Source organism: Cervus canadensis, chromosome 1 (genome assembly GCF_019320065.1).
Source record: "Cervus canadensis isolate Bull #8, Minnesota chromosome 1, ASM1932006v1, whole genome shotgun sequence".
Lineage (NCBI taxonomy): Eukaryota > Metazoa > Chordata > Mammalia > Artiodactyla > Cervidae > Cervus > Cervus canadensis.
The window spans coordinates 73,131,188-73,156,995 of NC_057386.1; the positions used below are offsets into that span (position 1 = coordinate 73,131,188).

At 40.5% G+C, this 25,808-nt stretch overlaps 1 protein-coding gene across 10 annotated transcripts in view; it reads right to left on the bottom strand.

Annotated features, from left to right (window-relative positions):
* The window catches only part of GAB1 (GRB2 associated binding protein 1), a 122,504-nt gene that overhangs the window by 40,274 nt on the left and 56,422 nt on the right, over positions 1 to 25,808 (bottom strand). For 4 of the 10 annotated variants that reach the window (XM_043485472.1, XM_043485436.1, XM_043485444.1 and 1 more), the window contains exon 2: positions 2,622 to 2,727. The exons of the other annotated variants lie outside the window; for them this stretch is intronic. In XM_043485472.1, the coding sequence (XP_043341407.1) occupies positions 2,622 to 2,727 (106 nt within the window). The remainder of the gene's footprint in view (positions 1 to 2,621; positions 2,728 to 25,808) is intronic. 10 annotated transcript variants of the gene reach the window in all.

The following is a 25,808-nucleotide window of genomic DNA, read 5'->3' on the forward strand; positions in this document are numbered from 1 at the left end:
CTTTATTTAAAAAAATCTACAAAATTTATAATCACTGAAAGGACTACTACATGTAGTGACATGATAGGGTCTCTATTTTTTTTTTCTTTTGCAGAACTTGGCATCTGTAACACAAAAGGCATGGCAGTATCCACTAAAACCTGCTTTATTTTATCCTGAAAAATACATGTAAACCGAGAGGAGGACTAACTAAAACCCACATACACTTCTCCAATAGGTGTTTAGCCTCAGCCTCCATAATGACCACCTTTTTAAATAAATTCTGACACGAATTAATTTTGACTTGTAGTTCATTGATGGAGTCACAGCTAGGAAGCTGTGACAATTCTCTGAGGCAGAGAAAATGAAAATTAAGGGACTGGAGTGGTGCAAAAACCAGTTCATGTGGTCTATAATAATTCGGACAACTGTTCCAATAACTGAATCAACCAGGGTTATAACTTCAGGTTTCACATTTTAAAAGATTCTTTAAATTGAATTCACCCATGAAAATTTAGATATATTAAGAACTAAATCAATGAAATAATCAGTTCATAAGTTATTGATTATACTATAAATGACATGCTAGGTTATTTGTGTGAAGAAATGATAGGAAATTCATGATTTCTTCTCTCCAAGAATCTACTGGCTATGAAGAAAACACTGGTCATACTTGCAAATATTTGAGAATATAGCAACCCTAGTAAAATATATGCAGGACTACAGACAGAGGAGTCTGGCAGGCTACAGTTCAAGTGGTTGCAAAAGAGTCGGACTCCGTGACTTAGTGACTCAATAACAACAAACTGTCAAATGGACTGGTATTCCTTCATGGAAAAACTTATGCAATCCTTTAATGAGAAGATCAAGTAGAAAAATCACAAAGACCTAAAATATTATATATGTACTTCTTAAATATCGACAAGATTTTAAAAAATATCTATTTGGCTGCACTGGGTCTTAGCTGTGGCATGCAGGATCTTTGGTTGTGGAGCACAGACTCTCTAGCGTGGTGCATGGGGTCAGGTGTTCCGTTGCATGTGGGATATTAGTTCTCTGCCCAGGAACTGAACCTGTGTCCCCTGTATTGCAAGCTGGATTCTTAACCACTGGACCACCAGGGAAGACCCTATCATCAAGATTTTCAATTAATTTCTCAGTCTGACTGCAGCTCAAAGTTAAAAGCAAATGATTAGTGTCCAGAAGAAGGCACTGTTGGAGTTCTACAGATGCTTTAGATAATACTGAAAAGTTATAAAGTGTTAAATCCACATGAATTTAGCACTGGATTCTGGATTATAAAAATCCATTCATAAGTCTATTTATTTCAAAATAAATAAATATCATCTCTTAGTAAAAATCATGCCCTCATGGCTACCTCCTTATCAAGCAGTAAGCTTTAAAAAGGAATAGACAAGTAAAGAAAAAGGAAAACACAGTATTATGTCACTTATCCAGGGCCATCAAGGAATCATTATCTTTTTGTAAGTGATTTCTCCAGATGGTGAAAGTTCTGTCTTTAAATACAGAAATGACTTTTTAAAACTTTAATGTGGTTGGTGCAAGGAAATCTTTCTAAAATGCCTTACTACATAATTCATTGAACATAATTCATGCATCCCCCTATGACTCAGACTAAATATTACAGGCATCAATTTCTATCCTGTCCTTCAGTGCAGCTCTCAGGCTGTAAGATGTATGCAGGGTTGTGTGTTATTTGCTCAGTCGTGTCCAACTCTTTGCAACCCCACAGACTGTAGCCCGTCGGACTCCTCTGTCCATGGAATTCTCCAGGCAAGAACACTGGAGTGGGTTGCCTTTCTCTTCTCCAGGAGATCTTCCCAATCCAAAGATCAAACCTGGGTCTCCTGCATCGCAAGTAGATTCTCTACCATTGGAGCGACCAGGGAAGCCAGTATGCAAGGTTATCTGCCCCTATACTAAATGCTACCATATTGTTGTGCTTGTATAGTTCATCTCTAAATTCTTAAATACAGTCATTTTTTTTCTCTTAAGTTTAATCAGCTGTCCCTTCTCCTGCTAATCATATGATTTATAGGATGTCAAACTGTCTCCTGTCTCGGGAACTTTGCACATGCTGCTTCCTAAGTCCAGAATGTTCCTTCCTCTCTTTGCCAGGCTGACTTTGACCTTTAGGTTTCTCTTTCTTGACCACCCTCAACCCATCACTCCCCAGTGTAGAGTAGGGCATGATTTTAGGGATCTCATCACTTACCTATGTATTGATTTTTATAATCCTGTGATCCAAATTTTCTTTGTATTTCTTTATTTAGTATCTAACTTCCCAAGCAGATCGTAAAGTCTGAGTAGACAGTGGCCATGTCTATTTTATTTGCCATTACATACTCAATGCATAGCCCAGGGCCAAGTACATAGAAATATTTATACAATAAACAGAATTCCCGTAAGACTGTGAAGTCGTCACAATTTTCAGGTTATTAGATTAGATACATGGGCCACCCTGAATAGAAAGGCATGCTTTCAAAACCTCTTCCACCTGAGAAAAAGAGCTCCAATGCCGAATGCATATATAATAAAGTAGACACAAGCGAGCTTTGCGAAAACACATGCACAAAACCCCCTGGGAAAACAACAAAAAGAGAGAACAATGCAATACGTCCCTTTGCTACAGTTCTCATGTCACTCTTGGTCATCCGGCTGACTGTAGCTCCCCCATCCATCTCTATGTTTCCCTCTTGAAATGATACTGTTAACATGTAAAAGACCCTTGGAAATGAAAATAAACAGCCAAGAAACGAGCAGCAATGAATCGTGGGCACTGGGCAGATTGGGGCTAGCGATGACAGAGGCCGAGAAGACATTATCTAAGAGATGAACCCTTGCAGCAGGAAATTACAACATGAAAACACAGAATTTAGCCCAGCAGCACCTGCCACTTATTTATTTATTTTTAACATGGTCCAAATGCGAGTGTTTGTCTCAGTCACAAAATGAGTCACTCTCATTGAATCTGGCACAGCTTAAATGGGAAAACAAAAGCAATTACATAAACTACACACTTTAATAAGGCAGATACAAAGGTTCTCTGGATTAGGGTACAAAGCGCGATTTAGCCACAGAATAAAGCTTGATGCTCAACAAGAGAACTGACCTCAGCACCCTCACTAATCGCAGCACAAAAGCTTCTCTATGTTTTGTCTGAGCACAAACTCGGTCCACATAAATCAGTCTTTGTTATCCGAAAATATCTGGGATTCTTAAAGTTTGCCCTATTTTTATCCTTGCTGCCTTGGTAGCCCCAGAGAAAGCTGTACATTGCCTTACCAGTTCTACACTGCAGGAACGGACCAAACAAGGACACATTTTTTTAGGAAACACTCAAAGCCATTTTAAACAAAATACATGTGAAAAATCATTTTACCCACTGGCTAAAGAGCAGGTGTGGTTAAGGGAGCTATGCAAACATTTATTTTGCTGTCATTGCCTACATGCAACAGTCAGTTCAACCTGAAGTTGAATAAATGATGCGTTAAAATAAGATTGCACCAGCAGGTCTGCATTTTGAAGCAGCTTAAAAGCACCACAGTCTGATGCCCGTGTCCCATCTCAGGGCTTCAAGATTAAATTTGGCTACTATATGAAAGTCAAAAGAGAACAGCCACAGAGAGTGCACAAATCCCAATGGACATATATTTACATCAGACAGTGAAACTAAATATCTACAATGCTTAGAGTATTTGCATTATTGCTTTTACCTATCCCCTATATTCGGTGACTGCCTGCTGCCTGCAGGATAAGCCAAACTCTCTCTGGCAAGAACACGGGGCTCTCCAGCTTCTGCTATCTCTCCAGCCCCACTTTTTGCTGCTCAGTCTTTCAACTGTATTGGAAATACATGCAGGTCCCTTAATACTCTGCTTCTGTACTGCCTCTGGCCCTGATACATTCTGGCCCTTAGCACATAATCCATTCCTAGATTTAGCTCAGACTTTGGGAAACCATCCCTGAATGGCCCCCTTCAAGCTCTCCGTTTCCCCCTCATTTCCGGTTACAGAGTTTGACATCTCTACAAGTGAGCTTCTTGAGGACTTGGAGCCATGTCTTTTCACCTTTCATCTTCTCCTAGTCTTAGGCTGGTGCTCAGGCAATGCTGAATATGTCAAGGGAGACACGGATGAAAATATGGAAGTTCTCACACTCTCTATGCATTATAGGGATACTGACATGACTGCAATCTTCCCAGTCCATTAACAACTGGGCTGAGAAGAATTATTCAGGAAAGACAGAGGTGCATAAACCATAAATTCATCTGTTTTAAAACTCTACAGCTATGAGAGGTTTTCTTGTTTTTTTTTTTTTTTTTTTAATTTTTGGCCACACCATGCAGCATGTGGGATCTTAGTTTCCTGACCAGGGATCGAACCAAAAGCCTCTGCATTGGAAGTGTAAAGTCTTAACCACTGCACCAAAAGGGATGTCTCAGCATAGGGCATTTCAAATGCTCACCAGGTGATTCAAATGTGCTCAGACAGAATTAGGCTGGTTTTCAAAAAAGAATTAAGCAAACAAACAAGTATAGAGGTTCTTTTAAGATTTTATCTAAATCCTTCTCTTCTCAAGCCTTCTGCTGCCACCAAAGCAGTTTATCTGTTCTCTCCTCAATTTTGTCCACAGTATTTACCCCACTAGAGAGTATATTTGAACTCCTTTCTACTATTGGAAACCTAACCATTCTTCAAAGTTCTGTTCAAGTCTTTCCCTTGTCTTGCCACACCTGCTCTCTGGAGTCTTCGCAAAAGTCTTCTGCATGGCTATGGACAGCTTAGAACCATCTGTTATTTTGTCATTTTCACTGGTGGCTCAGACGATAAAGAGTCTGCCTGCAATGAGGAGACCTGAGTTCCATCCCTAGGTTGGACAGATCCTCTGAAGGAGGAAATGGCAGCCCATTCCAGTATGCTTGCCTGGAGAGACCCACGGACACAGGAGCCTGGTGGGCTACAGTTATCTTACTATGTACATTTCCAAACGTTCCAAATACTCATGAATTATTTTCCCAACCTGACATCCAGTTCTTTGAAAGCTGAGACCATTCCTTAAATTTTTTTGTGTCTGCTGCGGACAGCCAGTGAACTTAAATGAAAAGACCTCAGGGAGAGAAAATAAGAAGTCCACTGTTGTTACTAGGGTAGCCCAAACTCACAGGTCGGTGTACAAAACCATACTTATTATACATCAAAACAATACCTACCCTCCCTGCCTCTCCAGGCAACACACACATTTTGTTGTTTTCAGTCTAACACATCCTCTTACTCTCACCCAACGACCCTACTCTGCCTTCAAGAGTTAGCTTGAGACTCTTCTTTGCAACTTCCCTCAGCTTCCTCTGAGCTAAGGCACCTAACCTACTTGCTCCTGCTTCTCTGAGATCTCAGCACACAGGTCCTAGGTAGTATGTTCCCTTCGGGTGGTTCAGAAAAACCTCTAATGACTCCATCCAGGTCTGCAGGTCTGTCATAGTCGCTGAATCCTCAACTTGACCTTGACCGGACAAGCTGAAGAATAGCACTTTCTATATTCTTGAGTCAACCGCCCTTCCATCATGAAACATCACCACTGTAATTTTACTAACCCACTATTATCCTAGGAAATTGGTGGAAAAAAAGAGTGGAACTTTCTTATTCTGAAATCTCTTAAAAGGTATTTCACGACTGAAATTTAAGGAAAGAAGGTCACAACTGTGAATTCAAAATTTATGTACAATCTTGGAAATCTGTAAAATGTTAACAAAGATAGGTGTTTCACTAAATGAAAATGCTATTTTTTAATAAGGGAGGTTTTAATCTAAACTTCACCAGCAGGGTAATGATTAAATTTAAATAAATCTCGAGATATAAATACAATAATAAATTGATGCAAAACATTTAAAAAATGAGACAAATCCGTATATATGAAAAATGCATGCATGTTCAGTTGTTAAGTTTTCTCCAACTCTTGTGACCCCATGGACTGTAGCCCGCCAGGCTCCTCTGTCCATGGGATAATTCAGGCAAGAATACTGGAGTGGGCTACCATTTCCTTTTCTAGAGGATTTTTCCAACCCAGGGATCGAACCTCCGTCTCTTGCAGGCGAATTCTTTATCACTGAGCCACCTGGGAAGCACATATATGAAAAATACTCACAAGATAATTGTTAAACTTAAAAAAAAAAGCTACAGAATTGCATGATTCCATTTTGTCTGAAATGATCTTGTGTGTATGTATAAACTGCGTTTAGAGGGCAGGTCTGGAAGGAGACACATCGGAAGTGTTAACTGCGGTCATTCCAGGAATAGGGTTGGGAGGGTCAGACCAGTTTCATATTTTTATTTTATATAATTTTGTGTCTGATTTTTTTTCAAGGACTTTCCATTCAGTACTGTTATAATTTTAAAAATATTACATTTTTAAAAAGCTTATGCTTCAAAATGCTCTAAAAAAGGATGCCTATTAATTAATATTTTAAAATCTAGGAATGATGTACACAAGACAAAAGAGCTTACATCTGTATGGAAATGCATATTCCTCTTCATATTCTGCAGTTAGTGAATAAATTTAGCCTTTCTTTTAAATATAGAATTCCAGGATACATCTGGAGAGACTGAGTCTTAGTCAGGAAACAGCTTAGACAAAGTATAACTACTTTGTTTTAAAAACTGGAATTTAGAGGGTTAAAAAAAAAAAAAAGGAAAGTTGGAAGCACTTAAAATAGAGAAACAAATTTCTTCTCCCAAAGTCTGGTGGTCTTAACATTCCATGTCAGTAAACAGTCATATACTTAGATATTTAAATATCTAAAATAAGCTCTTTGGGAATTACTTTTCCTATTAAAAACATTAACTTTCCAGAATAATAATACAACTAGGGTAAATAAAATAAAGAAAAACAAATTAGCCATGAAGCAGGGACAAAAGAAAACCATTTGCTTTAAAATACTTGAGTTGTTTTCCAGGAAGCACCATCTTTTCTCACAGAGCAAAATAAGGAAAAAACAGGCTCAGTGGAAGTTTCCACTCCATTGGCTCTGTCATTAAGATCATCTGTTCCAAACACACACAAGCCTAAAATTTCCTGTTTTCAAACTATTGTCACCATCTTCTAGCCCAGTGTTATCTGTGCTAACTTTAGCTTAGTAATATAAACAAAAGAATACACCAAAAATAATGCAAGACAATGCCTAGAGGTAGGCTAACAACTGTGCCACAAACTTCTTAAATAGGGGTTTACATACAGTGTCTGGACAAAAGCAAATTAGCTGGACCTAAAGCAGTTTCATAATAGCAAAGCTAGCAAAAATAACAAAAATCAAATTTAACTCAAACACTATGGTAGCTGGAAAAAAAATTTCAGGGAATTTTAAATGATTAATGAAAGTGCATCTCATTTACTTGTTGAAATCATTGCTAAACTGATGCCTACCTCAAAACTCTGGTGGAAGTCCTGTATCAAAGGAATAAACAAAACAGCAATGACAAAACCTCCCTGATATTTTACATACACAAACTAGTTCTCACACCTTTTGGGATCATTAGACCGCTCTGTGAATCTTACAAAAGCAATATAACCTTTTCTTTCAAAAAGGCACATAAATAATATCACAGTTTCAGGGGTTCACAGGACTCCTGGGGGCACATGATAAGAATGCTTGAAACAGGACTTGCCTTTACTTCTTACTACAAAGAAGAGTTTAATATGAGACTCTGGACCCCAACTAGGCACATTCATTCCTAAAATTCCTCAGGAAGGTAGGTCACCTCTCAACACAGCATGGTGGGGCAGGTTGAATATATATTTTCACTTGTGAATACAAGTTCATCTCTCATCATATTTCCAAGTGTGAGGGTTATGGGACACACTAACCCTGTGAATTTCCAAGGTTTCCTCACCCTGACGAGGAGGAAGCTAAGAGGCAAGAGACTGGCTAACATGGATGCAAGATAAACTTGCAACATCCTGTGAGGCTGGGGATGAAGGCTTGGGGTGATTTCATAGTGAACCTGCACTGGGAAGAAAGACCGCCTGCCTTGGGTTTCATGTCATCTCACCCTTGGCCTGTGACCAAGTACTCCAAGAGTCAGTGTGCTCACGTCAGCATGTGATCACAGGACGGTGGCGTCAGCGAGTCCACCTCAACTTCAGGAATCAGCCTTCAGCCTGCCTTTGGCCTAGATGAAAGGTATTTGGGAGTCCTATGTTATCTGGTTAGCTGGAGATTTAGGACGGCAGCTGTAGTGACCTCCGGAGCAAGTGTGTACCTGGCTGTGTCTTTTGCATATCTCCCTAAGAACCCGTGGAAGCAGAGGTAGCACAAATGTCCAGACAGATTCCTCCCAATTTAGCTGAAAACAGCAAAAGTACCATAAAGGGCTGTGAGCTTTACACAGGTCCAGAGTCATCAAACCATTCATTTCATCTCTAGGAGTCTCACTAAAGGCAATAATCCGAAAGACAGCTAAATACATAGGGCATTCAAGCACTCAGTACAATGTTGGTTATATGAGTAAATATTTGAAACAATCTAAATATGCAACAATAGGTAAGGTGACCAACCATTCCAGTTTCCCCAGGACCGTCCCTACTTTTACAAGTCAAAATTCTACGTCCTGGGAAACTCCTCAGTCCTAAGCAAACCAGGAAGCAAACTGGTGACAGTAAGAAATTGAGGAAATAAATTAAGATACGTTTCTATGAAGGAGTCTGACACAGTCATTAAAATGATGCCTTTGAATGGCATTTTAAAGATCCCCCTCCCCCATGGTTTGAAAAATTTCCAAACACTGAGAGGGCTTGGCCAGGAACTAATGTTTTCCACTTTGGAGTAACTGGGATCTGCTGTGAAGGGAAACTGCAACTCCTTCCTGTCCATCAACACCTTCTCTGGCGCTCCGTGACCTGCTCCAGGTAAAGCTGACTGCTCCAGGGTATCCAGAGCACCTGTGCAAATTTCTATCTGAGTATGCTTCTCCTGACTGTCATGAAGTCCTTTGAACAGCGGTTTCCTACCCGAGACCTTGTCTCATTTCTCTTCCATCTGAGCGCTCAGCAGAGTGCCGAGCAGGCAAGGACGTGGTGCCTTAAAAGACAAGTGTGACAGCTGTTACCTGAGAAATGAATGAATGAATCAATGCCTCCGGGTGACCCTGAAGATGCCGTCTCTGCTCTTTACGAACCTAGTCTCTGTGTAAATCAATGCTATGCCAAACCGACAGTGGGTCTTCTGGTTGCTCTAAGAGTTCAGCTACAAATCCCGTCAAATCTCCTCCTCTGCAAGGTTCAGTCAACAAAAAGTGAAACTACTCAGTCAAGATACAAGTCAATACGAAACCATATGGAACCAAGCCAGTGTGCTACAATCCTGGAATGACAGTTTCAGACCTGACAAGTCCCTACAGTATCGGGACATCTACATATTTTAGTTATAAAACATTTATGTTAGTATATTTAATTATATAGACAACTATTCTCCTATATATTCAACTTTGGGGTGTGTGTGTGTAATGACATTCCTGTCTCTGAGGGCAGGATATAATATCATTAGGAGAATAAAGGCAACAAGGCATGTACTATGAAGAAGTACAGTGTCAAGGGACATGTTTAAGTGAAGAATAAGATGTGAGAACTTTAAATTTTGTTGTTTCAGTGGTAGGAAATTGCTATCACATCTGAAAAATCACCATAATTTCTAGCACAGGAACAAATTCTAAGCGCAGTTTCAGAGCAACGCTGTCCAACAGACCTTTCTGGCATGGTGCAAATGGCTATGTTGACCATCACAGCAGCTACAAGTCACATGCAGCTACAGAGAACTTCAGATGTGTCTGGTGCCACTCAGGAGTGGATTTTCCAGTTCATTTAATTTAGCCACATGCGTGTAGTTGCTATCATTGGACAGTGCTGCTTTAAAGTCTATTTCTTCGGCTTGAGCAAGAGGCAATACCAATTGCTAAAGAGGTTACAGTTCTAAATAAGAAAACCCACAACGAATGTTTAAAATTGTGAAATGTTACTGTAGGCTGCTGTGCCTGAGATGCTGACGATTATGTGAATATGTTTCCTGATTTTACTGTGCCCCACAAATGCATGTCCCCTGCACTGTTTTCATTAATATTATCCTTGGGAAAAGAACATGCTTGCTTAAATAGTGACATTTTAAAAAATATAACACAAATAACACTTTGAAATTAAAAAAACCTTACTTTGATAAACCCAACAAGGGTCTAAACTCTTTCTTGTTTAGCTATTCAATTCAAAATTAATAATTAATTCTGGAATAAAGCTACCATTTTTAGTTTCCAGCAAAACATAGAAAAACATTTTCCTTTTCTCCCGTTTTGTACTAAACATTCACAGTTCACAATAAAGTAAAACACTGCTATCTGGATGACACTTTGGAAACAACACTTTCACATTAAGAAGTAGAGGAGAAGCATAAAGTGGTACAAAACAAAATTTCAATTTCCATAATTACATTTATCTTGAATGAGCCAGAATAATGCTTTGTATAATTTTCTTCTTGACATGAAACTCAATCTAAAGCTTCCGGAACAAAAGGTATGTGGCAATGAAAGGCTTCCTTGGAAAGATATACTTCCAAAGAGATGAATTATGCATTCTGGAGTCATTGACTGTAAAGCACATTAAGTTCAAGAGGCAAGGAAGAAGAATCTCACCCAAGAGAAGTAAGCACAAAGCCGAACATGACACAAAAATTACTCCACAGACAATGAATGAAGAGGATCTTTGGTGGGACCATAGAAGACTAAGCCCGAGTGCTGACAGGGATGCTCCCCCCACCCCCGCCCCCCTTCAATGAAAGAGGGGAGCATTATCCTTTGTAAAGACGTGATTCTTTGGGGGAAACACTTTCATTCACGTGACATCCAGATAATCATCTCACCCTATAAAAAAAGCTGCTGATCATTTTTCAACTAATGATCAACTAATTTTCAACTAATTTTCAGCTCTCTTTTTCAACTAATCAGCACCATCTTGCCCATTCTATGCTGTCTTGGCCCTAAAAAGAGCCCGGCTTTCTTTTTTCTGTCAACTTTCCATTTCCCTCTACACCACCCAAGTCTTATAACCTTTGAGCAATAGGAAGTAAAAAGGGAAAGACTAGAGATCTCTTCAAGAAAATTAGAGATACTAAGGGAATGATTCAGGCAAAGATGGGCTCAATAAAGGGCAGAAATGGTAGGGACCTAACAGAAGCAGAAGATATTAAGAAGAGGTGGCAAGAATACACAGAAGAACTATACAAAAAAGATCTTCATGACCCAGATAATCACAATGGTGTGATCACTCACCTAGAGCCAGACATCCTGGAATGTGAAGTCAAGTGGGCCTTAGGAAGCATCACTACAATCAAAGCTAGTAGATGTGATGGAATTCCAGTTGAGCTATTTCAAATCCTAAAAGATGATGCTGTGAAAGTGCTGCACTCAATATGCCAGTAAATTTGGAAAACTCAGCAGTGGCCACAGGACTGGAAAAGGTCAGTTTTCATTCCAATCCCAAAGAAAGGCAATGCCAAAGAATGCTCAAACTACAGCACAATTGCACTCATCTCACATGCTAGTAAAGTAATGATCAAAATTCTCCAAGCCAGGCTTCAACAGTATGTGAACGGAGAACTTCCAGATATTCAAGCTGTATTTAGAAAAGGCAGAGGAACCAGAAATCAAATGGCCAACATCCGCTGGATCATCAAAAAAGCAAGAGAGTTCCAGAAAAACATCTACTTCTGCTTTATTGACTATGCCAAAGCCTTTGACTGTGTGGATCACAATAAACTGTGGAAAATTCTGAAAGAGATGGAAATACCAGACCACCTGACCTGCCTCCTGAGAAATCTGTATGCAGGTCAGGAAACAACAGTTAGACCTGGACATGGAACAACAGACTGGTTCCAAATCGGGAAACGAGTACATCAAGGCTGTATACTGTCACCTTGCTTATTTAACTTATATGCAGAGTACATCATGAGAAACGCTGGGCTGGAGGAAGCACAAGCTGCGATCAAGATTGCCAGGAGAAATATCAATAACCTCAGATATGCAGATGACACCACCCTTATGGCAGAAAGTGAAGAGGAACTAAAAAGCCTCTTGATGAAAGTGAAAGAGGAGAGTGAAAAAGTTGGCTTAAAACTCAACATTCAGAAAACAAAGATCATGGCATCTGGTCCCATCACTTCATGGTAAATAGATGGGGAAACAATGGAAACAGTGACAGGCTTTATTTTTTTGGGCTCCAAAATCACTGCAGATGGTGACTGCAGCCATGAAATTAAAAGACGCTTGCTCCTTGGAAGGAAAGTTATGACCAACCTAGACAGCATATTAAAAAGCAGAGACATTACTTTGCCAACAAAGGTCCGTCTGGTCAAGGCTATGGTTTTTCCAGTAGTCATGTATGGATGTAAGAGTTGGACTCTAAAGAAAGCTGAGTGCCAAAGAATTGATGCTTTTGAACTGTGGTGTTGAAGAAGAGTCTTGAGAGTCCCTTGGACTGCAAGGAGATTCAACCAGTCCATCCTAAAGCAGATCAGTCCTGGGTGTTCACCGGAAGGGCTGATGTTGAAGCTGAAACTCCAATACTTTAGCCACCTGGTGCGAAGAGCTGACTCATTTGAAAAGACCCTGATGCTAGCAAAGACTTAGGGTGGGAGGAGGAGGGGACGACAGAGGATGAGATGGTTGGATGGCATCACCTACTCAATGGACATGAGTTTGAGTAAACTCCGGGAGTTGGTGATGGACAGGGAGGCCTGGCGTGCTGCGGTTCATGGGGTCGCAAAGAGTCGGACACGACTGAGCGACTGAACTGAGTGACACTGGACTGGAAAGAACCGTGACTGGAAGGATCTACAAGTACATGAATTAACGCTGAGGACTGGGAGAGAAGGGCTGGGGGAAAGAGAAAAAGACTAGCTATTTCTGCTGGCCCCATCTGGCAGGACCCAACTCATCCTAAACTCCAAGAAAAACTGTTACTGAAGTTATACAGTTCATAAAAGCTTTTAAAAAAAGACCATATGTATAATAAAACATATAAACATGTCACATGCAGTTGACACAAGATAACTTACACACGTCTCTGCTTTAAATATGTTAGAAACCCAAGACAATCAGTCATTCACAAAGTGCTGGCATCTGAGGTAACAGACGGCAACTGACTGTGTCTGACTTGCCAACTTGGAAGTTCACTAAAGTCTGCAGAAGCTAAAAATAGCCACACAAACATGTTTACAACATTGTGAAAATACAGGATCCACACTGTTTTCTAAATATAGACCTTGAGCCCGAAGCACAGGGATTGGCTCTGGGTTTGCAGAGACGTCACTGGGACATCCCACACTTGGCCACAGAAATCCACATTTCAGGCTTTTACTTTAAATATATAATTGGTGGTATTTAACTAGAGTGAAGGTGGTGTAGATCTGGAAGGGAGAGGACAAGTAGGAAAAAAAAATGGTATCGCTTCCTCTGTTTAATTAGAGGGCTTCAGAAGACCACAAACCCTTATGGTGGGATCAGCCTGTCATAAAATTCTGAAAGAGGATATCCTGCCTATATTTTTCCACCCAGTATGTCCACTCTCTGATCTAGTCCCTGCCCCGTTCCTAAGGCTGTAGGTGCTACTGAAGTAGATACATGTAGACAGGGAGTCAGATGGGATATGTACATGTGTGTAAAAGTCCCTGCACCCCACTTGGTCCATGAGTAGTGTAGGCATGTTAAAGGCAACAATTCTTTGGCTGTGTGCTACATGGCTTGTGGGAGCTTATTAATAGTTCCCCGACCAGGGATCGAACCTGTGTCCTTGGCAGTGGAAGCACAGAGTCCTAACCACTGGACTGCCAGGAAATTCCCAAAGGCAATAGTTCTAATTCTTGTCCTGTTCCTAAAAAGTGAAGTCATTCTAGCTCAAACACAGGGGGAAATTTCTAGCTAAAACCCACAATGCTTTATCAACTGGGATTGCTGGTAGGAGGGGAAGGGTGTGCTAAGACTATAAAAAATTTCCTACGCTATTAGTGTAGGAAAAAATATTCAGTCTAAGTTATGAAAAATTATTTTTTGTTATTAATTGTTGGATAGAATATTTAGATTTTATCCTCTGCATTTAATTCTAAAAACTCAGCTATTAAAAGAAGTAAGAAAAGAAAAACCTATAGCAACAGACTTAGCCCTATACGAGTGTATTATAAACTTCACATGTAGAATCCATATTTCTGGAGGTTATCCGAGATCCAAGAGAAGTGTTCTCCAGAATAAAACTGTGTAAATTGTACAGGCATTTTCTTAACAAAATAAACTACAATCAACGACAAATTCAACAGAAAAACTGGAGGAAATTATATATAATCCTACCACCATCAAAAATACATTTTTCCATATTTTCATCTAATTTTTATTCATGTACATACATACTTTCAAAGCAGCTAACTTCTTCTAAAAAACTGGAGGATAATTGCTTTACAACTTATTCTGAGAATATCTTCAGATATTCTCCTCCCTCCTGTGCGTCCCCTCCCTCCCGTGACCCCACCGCCGTCATCCCCCTCCCGTCATCACAGAGCACCAAGCTGAGGCCTCTGTGCTCTCCGGTAGCATCTCAACGGCTATGTATTTACACTTGGCAGTGTGTATGTGTCAGTGCTAAGCAGCTAACTTTTAAAACACAGATGGTGTGTTTTTGCTTTCCTGAGCCACACTTCTAACTTTCAGAAGCTTAAAATTCTTGGGTTTAAAATTTTAATTCATTAATATTTCACTAACATTCACTAAGAGTCATTAATTTTTCCAGGTGTTGCTTATCATGCTAGGATTTACAGAAATAAAGGTGAAGCCCTCACTGAAATGCTTTCTGAAACCTGATAAAGAAAACACACCCAAGGACTATAAAAACACAGGACATTTATTCACCATGGGCTTCCTTAGCATAGAATCCCAGATACACTCTAGCAATTAAGATATTTAATTATAACTCAAAGGATGTCCTACTGGGCCTTGTCTAATTTTGTACAGTATGCAGTTGATGCTCTAAGCACATAATGATGAAAATAAACATGTATTATCTTCTTGAAAGAAGTGGTAGCATTTGTTTACCAATAATGGCAATCACATTCTGTATAGAATGATTTATTAAATCTAACAGAAAAAGAATTTATTCCAATAAAAAAGACTTTTTGATACTTCAACTTAACGTTAGGCATTGTAAACTGAAGATATTCTCAGAATAAATGTTTATACCTTAAGATTAAAAGATTAGGCAATACATTATCTACAATGAACAGAGGGTAGTTCGGTCCAAAAATAGAGAAGCTGAGGAGAAACCAAGTACCTCTGGGCTTCCCTGGTGGCTCAGTGGTAAAGAATCCACCTGCCAATGCAGGGGACCCAGGGTTTGAGCCCTGGGTAGACAGATCCCCGGAGAGGTAAATGGTGACCTACTGCAGTATTCTTGCCTGGAGAATCCCATGGACAGAGGAGCCTGGTGGCCTACAGTCCACGGGGTCGCAATGCATCTGACACGACTTAGCCACTATACAACAACAAGAGTTATCTCCAGTTAAGATCTGACTAGCTTTAAAAAAAAAAAGAAAATCAAATCAAAAGCACCGGTTCTATATTTTGTTGAATAATTGACCATGAAAAGACAAATTAACGAGGTTTTCACTTAAAGATTAATATTCTGTAACCCTAGGCTGGCAGAGGTTAATGAGTTTCAGGTAACTAGATCTAATTTTTGGTGGAGCAAAGACAAAGAAAGAAAGAAAAAAAAAAAAAAAGACCTTTAGCTAGTCTCCTAGACCTGTCACTGAGGTCCCCACACCAACCCCATATGGTTTTCTAATCTTTAGGAGCAGTTGAGAAAGAATAATCAGAAATAAAGACTACCCAGCATTGTAGCCATCACGTATCCTTCCAGGGAGGAGGACAATTCCTTGCAGAAGTGGGGGTTGGGGGGTGGGAGGTACAAACTACTGGCTGTAAAATAGGCTACCAGGATGTACTGTACAACATGGGGAATATAATCAATACTTTATAATAACTGCAAATGAAGTATAATCTTCAAAAATTTTATTAAAAAATTATAAAAGAATTGAAAGAAAAAAAAAAAGAATCCCTTCTTTGTCCTCTCAGCCTAGTCCTTTCACCAAATGGCTTGGGGAGCAGTTGCACATAAACATTTGCCATGTGCAGCCTCCTAAGAACTCTCTCTTCACTGCTCTCGTCTCAAAACCTAACACACACAAGGCTTGACAAAAGTAGGAACCCAATGAGTGGTTACTGAGTGAATGAATGAAGAACAGTATTCATGGATAAGGTGAACCTCACAGGGACCATCATTATGGTCGTCCATAAATAATAATTAGTGGTTTGAGGTTCGATGCCAGAAACATGCTAGAAAAGCAAAAGAAATATACTGTGATAATGAATTAATTGAGAAACTATCATTAAGCCTGAATAAGCATTTACACTTTAAATATATAGCATGATAGATGCTATTATGTGAAATACACAAAACAGAAAGACCTTCCCCAAGGTATCCAGAAAGAGCAGCAGACACAGGGCATCGCATTACAGCAGAGGCAGCGCACTGGTTTCCTCTGTATTCCGTTCTGTTTTCTGCCCCCTAGTGGAGCCCTCGTGAGCAGAGAAAACATAAAAGAGGCAGGCACTTCAGAAATCAGGAAAACCCCAAATAGAACCCAAAGTGCAAGGCACAAGGAGATTACTTTGGACTTCTACGAATCAGTTCCTCAAGGACAGAAAGCTAACTTCTAAATTCGTATTCAACACTTTTGCTCCGAAGACAAAACTCTTGTATCAGCTTAGGTAGGTTCACTGTTTCCTTATGCACCTTTGGACCTTTCATCATTACCTTTTAAGGAAAAGTTGGCATCTCTAGATTGCACCCAGGTGGCATATGGGTTTCTGGATATTTAAGAAGACAATTTACTAACTGCTACTTTCTAAGTTCACCTGGTCAGCCTGCTTTAACCTCAGGTGTTTTTCAGGTGCCTTTGACATGAGTGGCTAAAACAGAATCACTTCCACAAAGATGCCTCTGGCAAGCTCTGTATTCATTTTCACTGCACTTCAAATCGAGGGACAGGTAAAGTGAAACAGAGACGCTTAACAGGGATGGCAGACGTGGCTGATGACTCCTCCCAGAAAGCAGGCTTATCTCCATGGGGATCTTTCTGTCTGGAGAGGGGTGTGGGTTTTGTCTATGATCTCATCTGCTGCAGCAGCCGACTCGCCTCCAAACCGGCGGCCCATTTTATACCCGAGTTTCGCACTAACATGTACAGTTCTTTAAATATGAAGATGACAGACGCTGCTACTGACTTATGTAAACAACCAGTCACGTGAGCCCCTCCGCTCCTTCTGACTGGTGACACACCTCTGCAAGCCCACCGGCCAGAGCTACACAAACTTCACTCACTGAACGAAACACCCGGCAATCACTCCTGAAGGGGAGATACAAGTCTTCAGTGTTTCGGGGTGTCAGTGACCCAGTGGTTCCACTTCTTAACCTCTGAAAGAATCAGAATGCTAAATAACTTATGATTATTTTAAATAAAATAATCTCCAGAGATGTGATACTAGATTTTTCTCCCGTATGTACGGACTTGCACATCTAAAACTCCTGCACTGGTAAGATCTGTTTCCCAGAACTGTATATAAAACAAATAAGAGGATTCATACCAAAAAAACATTCAGAGATGAACAAAGGGACTAAGATAAACAGTTCCCTTAATTATCACATTTACCGCCCTTTGTAGAAGTGCATTAGTGTGATAGTTGTGGCAGGTTCTAAAAACAGTTCATTTCCAGTGATTTATGACTATATCTTATATGTGACACAGTTATCAGCTTTAAACACCCTCACCAGCTTTTTCATGGAGGAAACAGAGAGGCCTAAATCAGGGGAGACGGAGTAGTCAAGGTTTATTTTAATAAGCAAATGGTCAGGGTAGAGGAACACAAGAGGTAACATTTTTTTTTTCTGTTCTCAGCCTGCTGTGAATGCTATGAAAGGCAAGAGGAATGAGAAGACAGCTGACAGACATCTTCCTCTGTTCCTTTACCTTTCCCCTTTGGACAAACCCTCGGCAACAGGGAGTATGAAGAACACAGAGGAAAACTCTGTGCTGGTAATGCCTTCCCAACTTCCTTGTTGCTCAGATCCCTTACTACAAAGGCGAGGAACAGCAAATGTCCACCTCTGAGGACCCTCAAAAGATTTACTCCAAGCATCAAGGTTCCTATGTCAGGAAGAAGGGATGTGGGGGAACTTCCCCAGCTCTCTATACTTGGATGTTATGGATTCTTCGGTTAATTTTTATCTGCTGTGTGTTTTACTACCACGTTATTTATAGAGGGCAAAGTAGCTAAAAAACTGACTTTCTTAAAACTTACTATGTTTAGACAATGATATCACTACTAAATTTGAAATATGATATTATGATATAATACTTCAGGCATGCTTATATATCTAATTTAACGTTTTGAAGTCTGTTCAAGTGATTCATTAAAATGAGTAACAAGGGAACAAATGAGACAGCTGTTGTGTTTGTAGATCTGAATTGCAGCATGCTGTTTGAGCTCAACAAGCTACTCAAGAAAAGAACTGTTCCTATTCTCAAATAATTATATTTTAAAAATCAGTGCAGTATCCCTATTAAAGACTTAAGTTCATACAAGTAGCGCTAACTTTTTGCATGCTATGAAATTAAACTTACAGCATTCATCATAATTTGTAATCATACTGATTATTTTGTTTGATGGTTGGTTTAGCATCTTCTCTCTCCAAGGAGACAATAAGGAATTAAGAGGAGACTGAGTCTCTCCAATCCACCAAGCTTCTAGCACATCGGATGATATGATAGGTGCTGAATAAAGGTATGTATATTAAAATGTTCTATTAAATTCACATCTGCAGAAGGTCAAACATCAAGCTGTACAGAAGAGCTTATCACACAATACTATAATCCCACTGCCGGCATCCTCACCCTGAGCTGGACTCGAAAGAGAAGCTAGTCCTGGTTTGGGCTTCTCTTGGTGGTTACCCTGGGTTGGTTATTCCTGGTTTAACCCCTCACCACAGATCCCTTCTCCACCTGTCTCTGTGTCTGGGGAAGAGGTGAGTGTATTTATCTCCCTCTCTCCCAGCTTTACCTAATTCCTGAGCACAGAGCCCCTGGGTGGTTACTCCTCATTGTTTCAGGGCTCAGGGGTTTGGTATATACAGCTTTTTAAATTAGCATTTATTATTTCCTCTCCTGTCCCTCCAGCCCTAAGGGTATCAGGACCCTCATGTAAGCCCAACCCACAGCACCATAAACAGTTCCTTCATTAAGGTCTGCATCTGAACCATCTGAACTGAGTCTCTTCCTAGTATATAAAAGATACATCCTATTTGCAAATACTATGCTTCTACATGACTTCTCATTTTCAGACATGATCTATGGAGGTCTAGCCTTGACAGCTCACTTTCCCCTACTGCCTCTTCCCCCCTTCCTCCCGAAGTAGTGATAACCCCAGTTCAGCCCCTCGACCAGATGGATTCTGTACCACATACTAAGCCACCGTTGTGCTTTATCAGGCATAGGGTGTAATTTTCTAGGAAAAACTTGTTTTCATCCCCTCCTCCATCTTTCCTCAATGACCTCCTACTGCCTAATTTTCATCTGCTATCCACATAGTCTCACACTATCAAGGCTGATAACACATTCTGTCCTATAACCACCTCAATTTTCTAGTGTTGGGCATTTATACTCTTGTGACCGTGGATATGCTGCTCCCCACGGCCCCTGGGACTAGGATTGCATTGGCTTCTCAGCGTGTGCAGGGTCAGCATCATTAGCCCCAGGCCATACAACGAAGCATGCTCCTCGGGTTAAGGTTTAATGGAGTCTCTGCTTTCTACTTCATCAATTCCCTTTATCAGATCATCAACCTTTCCCAAGCCTCCCACTGTAACGCCTGTTTCATCAATCCTCTCCTTTCCTAGGTCCACTCTACTTGAGTCCTCCCTTGCCCCAACCTTCTGCTTCAACAGCAGTTCCTTCTGTGATTTCCCGCTGTATTTTCCCAGGGTGGGTCTACCAGGCCCCGCAGGCCATGCTTTCCTCCGTCTTGGTTTACTCCTCATTTTGTTACAGCCAAACCCTAAGAAAGGGTATATGGAAGGTATGCTTTAGAAGATGACAGCAAAAAAGATGTATACACTCCACTGTTCATGGCAGCACAATTTATAATACCCAAGACATGGAAGCAACCGAAATGTCCATTGACAGATGAATGGACAAAGGAGGTGTGGCATATATGTGTACACACACACACATATATGCACAGTGGGATACAACTTAGCCGCCAAAAAGAATGTTATTTGCAGCAATATGGGTGGGCCTAGAAATTATCACACTAAGTGAGGTCAGAAGAAGAAGGACAAATACAGTATGATAGCACTTACATGTGAAATCTAAAATATGATACAAATGAACTTATCTACAAAACAGAAACAGATTTACAGACATTAAGAACAGACTCGGGGTGGCCAAGAGGGGAGGAGCATGGGGGAGGAATAGTTTGGAAGTTTAAGATGAACAGATACATGCTACTATGTATAAAACAGATTAAAAAAAAGGACCTACTGTATAGCACAAGGAAATGTATTTGATATCTCACAATAACCTATCATGGAAAAAAATCTGAAAATAAACACACACACACATTTGTATAACTGCATCACTTTGCTTTACACCTGAAACTAACACTGTAAACCAACTATACTTCAATAAAAAACAATTCTTAAATTAACTGATTTTTAAAAATGGCAGCAGAGCATAGTGGTTAATAACATTGTATAATCAACTGCTCCTGGAAAGAACACTGTTTTAAATATGGGTACTTATTAGGCTATTCTCTTCGAAGAAAGGGGAAAATAATACAGTCTGCTCTCCATATCTGTATGTTGCCCATTCATAGTTTCAACCAATCTCAGATCAAAAATATTTGGAAAAAATAAACTCCAGAAAGTTCCAAAGAGTGAAACTTCAATTTGTTCCAGCAACTATTTACACAACATCTAGATTGTACTAGGTATCACAGATAATCCAGAGATGACTTAAAAGTCTATAGGAGGGGAATTCCCTGGCGGCACTCGTCGGTAAGAACATGCCTGCCAATGCAGGGGACACGGGTTCCACCCCTGGATGGGATTCCACTCGCCGTGGGGCAGCTGAGTCCATGTGCCACAACTACTGAGCCTGCACTCCAGGGCCCTGGAGCTACAACTACTGAAGCCTGTACCCCTCGAGCCTGTGCTCCACAGTGAGAGAAGCCACTGCAACGAGAAGCCCAAGCTCCAAAACCAAGAGCAGCTGCTGCTTGCTGCACCTAGAGCAAGCCCACGGGAAAGCCACAAACACACAGCACAGCCGAAAGTTAAATATTTTTTTTAAAAAGTCTACAGGAGGATGTGCAATAAGCCATTTTATATAAAGAACTTGAGCATCCATGGATTGTGGTATTCGAGGTGGGTCCTGAACACCTCCCCCTCAGATACGAAGGGACAACTGTATTTTAAAACCCCTCTCAAACATTTTTAGTGACAACTAAAGGCTTTAACTGCCTGAGTCATGAGTATCTAGCAGTCTTACACCTCACCATTTACAATGTTATTTGGGCTTCCCTGGCGGCTCAGATAGTAAAGAAACTGCCTGCAATGCAGGAGACCTGGGTTTGATCCCTGGATCAGGAAGATCCCCTGGAGAAGGGAATGGCAACCCACTCCAGTATTCTTGCCTGGAGAATCCCATGGACAGAGGAGCCTGGTGGGCTACAGTTCATGGGGTCACAAGAGTCGGACATGACTGAGCAACTGAAGCTGTTACAATATTATTAACCCTTGAAAACATGGATTTTATGTTGCTTCTTTTATGTGCTCAACTGTTCACGGGTTTAAAACAGAATTCATTCAAAATTTATTCTTAAAATATCCTTCTCAGCACAAAAACGGCTAGAAATCACGCCAGCTGACAACCTCCATGTGCCTGGAAATGGCAAATAACTATTTAATTTATTCATTCATTGATTCACTCATCCAAAAATATTTACTGAGTAACTTCAGGTGCCACTATTTTGGCTCCTGGAGAAACATTTAGTAGTTTACAAAACAAAAACTGGGACTTCCCTGGTGGTACAAGGGTTAAGACCCTGAACTTCCACTGCAAGAGGCACAGGTTTCAACACTGATCAGGGAACTAGGATCCTTCACGTGCACGCCATGCGGCTTGGCCGAAAAAACCAAAGCAACACAAAAAACGAAAATTCACCTACCTCAGCAAATGTAAATCCTAGCAGAGGAGGACAAACCCAAGCAAATGAGCAGGACTGATTTTAATTCTGTAACTGCTACGAAGGAAAACCAAAGTCAATCTGAAAGTGATAACGTTATCTGAACAATCTGAATGAGAGACGGGAGGTGATTATAGCTCTCCCATAAAATGTAGTTTAGTACAGGAAGCCACCACTATTCCTAATACAGTCCCACTGGGCAGTGACGATTATCAAGCTCTCGGGATTGGATCCTGGAAGCTGCATGCTTAAAAAGCTCTGCGATCTCGTCTTTTCAAAGGTCTCCATCAGCTAATAAGATGAGGTCATAATCAATGCAAGACTTTGCTATGTTATCTCCGTGCGAGGCCGTTACTCTAGTCTCCTGACATCATCAAATACCAATTCTGGACCACTCATCTCTCTGCTGCCATATCCACAAACAGAATAAACAACTCGAGTGAAACAGAAGGAAAAAGAATGAATTTTACTTCAATCATTTTTTTTTTGGTGTGTTTCTTTTAACACTTTCTACTTTCTGTAAGAAAAAGTTTGTTCTTCCCCAACTTGGGAGCGAATCAAGGGGCACTAGAGAGGATGAAGAAAAGTATTTAGAAATTCAACAAATGTTAAGAATAAGAATGATGGTGATGAAGGCAACTGGCTAAGGGTAGTACAACTACTTGGCTTCACAAATAAATATACAAAATATGATGATTTTGCATATACATGTGACAAGTTTGATGAGGGAACATACCTTACATACAATGTGTGTTCTGTAAACAGTCCTTGACTTGAAGCTGAAAATTTACTTCTGCAGAGGAAAATGATCAAACACAAGGCGACAGGCTTTCCTTCAAACAGGAGCAATTAAACTGGATACACAGAATAAGGAAGGTGGGCTCCCAGGGGAAGGAGACATAGTAACACTGGTCATCCAGAAGAAAGCCCGCCAGCCTTCCCCTTCTGATATAACCTTTCTCTTCTTCTGCTGACAGCCTTTCCTGTTCCCGCTTCCTCTTTTTTCTCTCTCTAACCATCATCCTCTCTCTGACTGCTCGCATTTCCACTTGAGTTCTTCTCAAGCTTGTCATAAGTAACATCGAAGAAAGTCTGTTTGCTTTGTTTTGAAGTGTCATGTTTAATGTTCTTTTCTGAAACTAAAAAGAAGGTATCTTTATTATTTCCTTGTATGCTTTTAAGCATTTTTTTTTAACATCTGAGCATGGGTCTGTCTTGATGTCTTTTTTCAGTTAAGTCGGCACTATCAGAAATAAAATAGGTCTTAGGCTGAAAATGGTCTTGGATAATTTGCTTGTTCACCAGCCGAAAGCAAAGGCTAATCTAGGTGAGTTCCCACCACAACAGTACTAATAATCGCTGACATTTATGGAGTACTAAGTACTAGGCATTGTGTGTGTGTGAGTTGCTCAGTCATGTGTTCAACTCTTAGCGACCCCATGAACTGCAGCCCTCCAGGCTCCTCTGTCCATGGAATTCTCCAGGCAAGTATACTGGAGTGGGTTGCCATTCCCTTCCCCAGGGGATCTTCCTGACCCAGGGATTGAACCCGGGTCTCATGCATTGCAGGCAGTTTCTTTACGGCCAAGCTACTCGGGAAAACCCAGGCACTGTACTAAACACTAAACATTAACACAGTTCTCGCCACAACTCTGTGAGGCTGGCACTGTAACGATTCCCATTTATAGAAGAGAAAATGCATCACAGAGAAATTAACTTGCTGCAAATGGTAAAGCCAGGGTTTGAACCAATGTCTCCCTGACCCTAGAGTCTATACCTTAACCACTTAACATGATACAGGAGGCAGCAAACTTTTTTTGTGATGGGTCAGACAGCAGATATTTTAGGCACTGCAGGCTACACATGGTCTTGTCTCATATTCTACTTCTTTTTATTTTTATTTTTTTTACAATTTAAAAAAAAATGTAAAGGTCTTCTTTGGTGGCTGAGACAGTAGAGAATCCACCTGCAACGCAGGAGACCCAGGTTTCATCCCTGGGTTGGGAAGATCCCCTGGAGAAGCAAATGGCAACTCACCCCAGTATTCTTGCCTGGAGAAGTCCATGAACAGAGGAACAGACTGGCGGGCTACAATCTATTAGGTTGCAAACAGTTAGACACAAAGGAGTGAGTAACACATGTGCATGCACGTGCACACACACACACACAGGTTAAGAAGCCTTCTCAGACACAATCAGACCTACAGGTTAGAGTTTGCTGACCCCTGGGATATGACTTTATTAATTCATATGAGTCACTACTTTTCATTTAGACAAACTCAGATAGAAGCAAAGGTGAAAGGTTTCAGACAGGTGGTTCATAATCTGTAGTCCGTGAATGTCCAATAGCTACTGATGATGGGATGCCATTAAAACAGTAAGTGAAAGTGAAAGTGTTAGTCACTCAGTCATATCCAGCTCTTTTCAACTCCATGGACTGTAAAACAGGAAAGGAAAAGAAAATGCAAACATCTTCAAAGCAACCTAACTGTCCATCAACAGACAAACAGATGAAGCAGATGTGGTATATACAATGGAATACTACTCAGCCATTAAAAAAGAATAAAATTTTGCCATTTGCAGAGCCATGGATGGATTTGGAGGGTATCATGCTAACAGAAATAAGTCAGACAGAGAAAGAAAAATACTGTATGATATCACTTATACACAATGAACTAGTGAATATACCAAAAAAGTAGCAGACTCACAGATACAGAGAAGAAACTAGTGGTTACCGGTGGGGAGAGGGAAGGGGGTGTGACAACACAGGGGTATAGGATTAAGAAGTACAATGATGAGTATAAAATAAGCTACAAAGATATACTGTACAAAACAAGGAATATATCCAATATTTTATAATGACTATAAATGGAGCATACCCTTTAAAACTTATGGGTCACTATACTGTACACTTATAACTTACATAATATGGTACAGCAACTATAGTTCAACTTGAAAAAAAAAGAAAATGTAAACAACATCAGAATCAAAGAACTGTAGGGGGTTTGAGGGACAGCATATTAAAAAGCAGAGACATTACTTTGCCAACAAAGGTCCGTCTGGTCAAGGCTATGGTTTTTCCAGTGGTCATATATGGATATGAGAGCTGACTGTGAAGAAAGCTGAGCGCTGAAAAATTGATGCTTTTTAACTGTGGTGTTGGAGAAGACTCTTGAGAGTCCCTTGGACTGAAAGGAGATCCAACCAGTCCATTCTGAAGGAGATCAGTCCTGGGTGTTCATTGGAGGGACTGATGCTGAAGCTGAAACTCCAATACTTTGGCCACCTCATGCAAAGAGCTGACTCATTGGAAAAGACCCTGATGCTGGGAGGGATTGGGGGCAGGAGGAGAAGGGGACGACAGAGGATGAGATGGTTGGATGGCATCACTGACCCGATGGACGTGGGTTTGAGTAAACTCCAGGAGTTG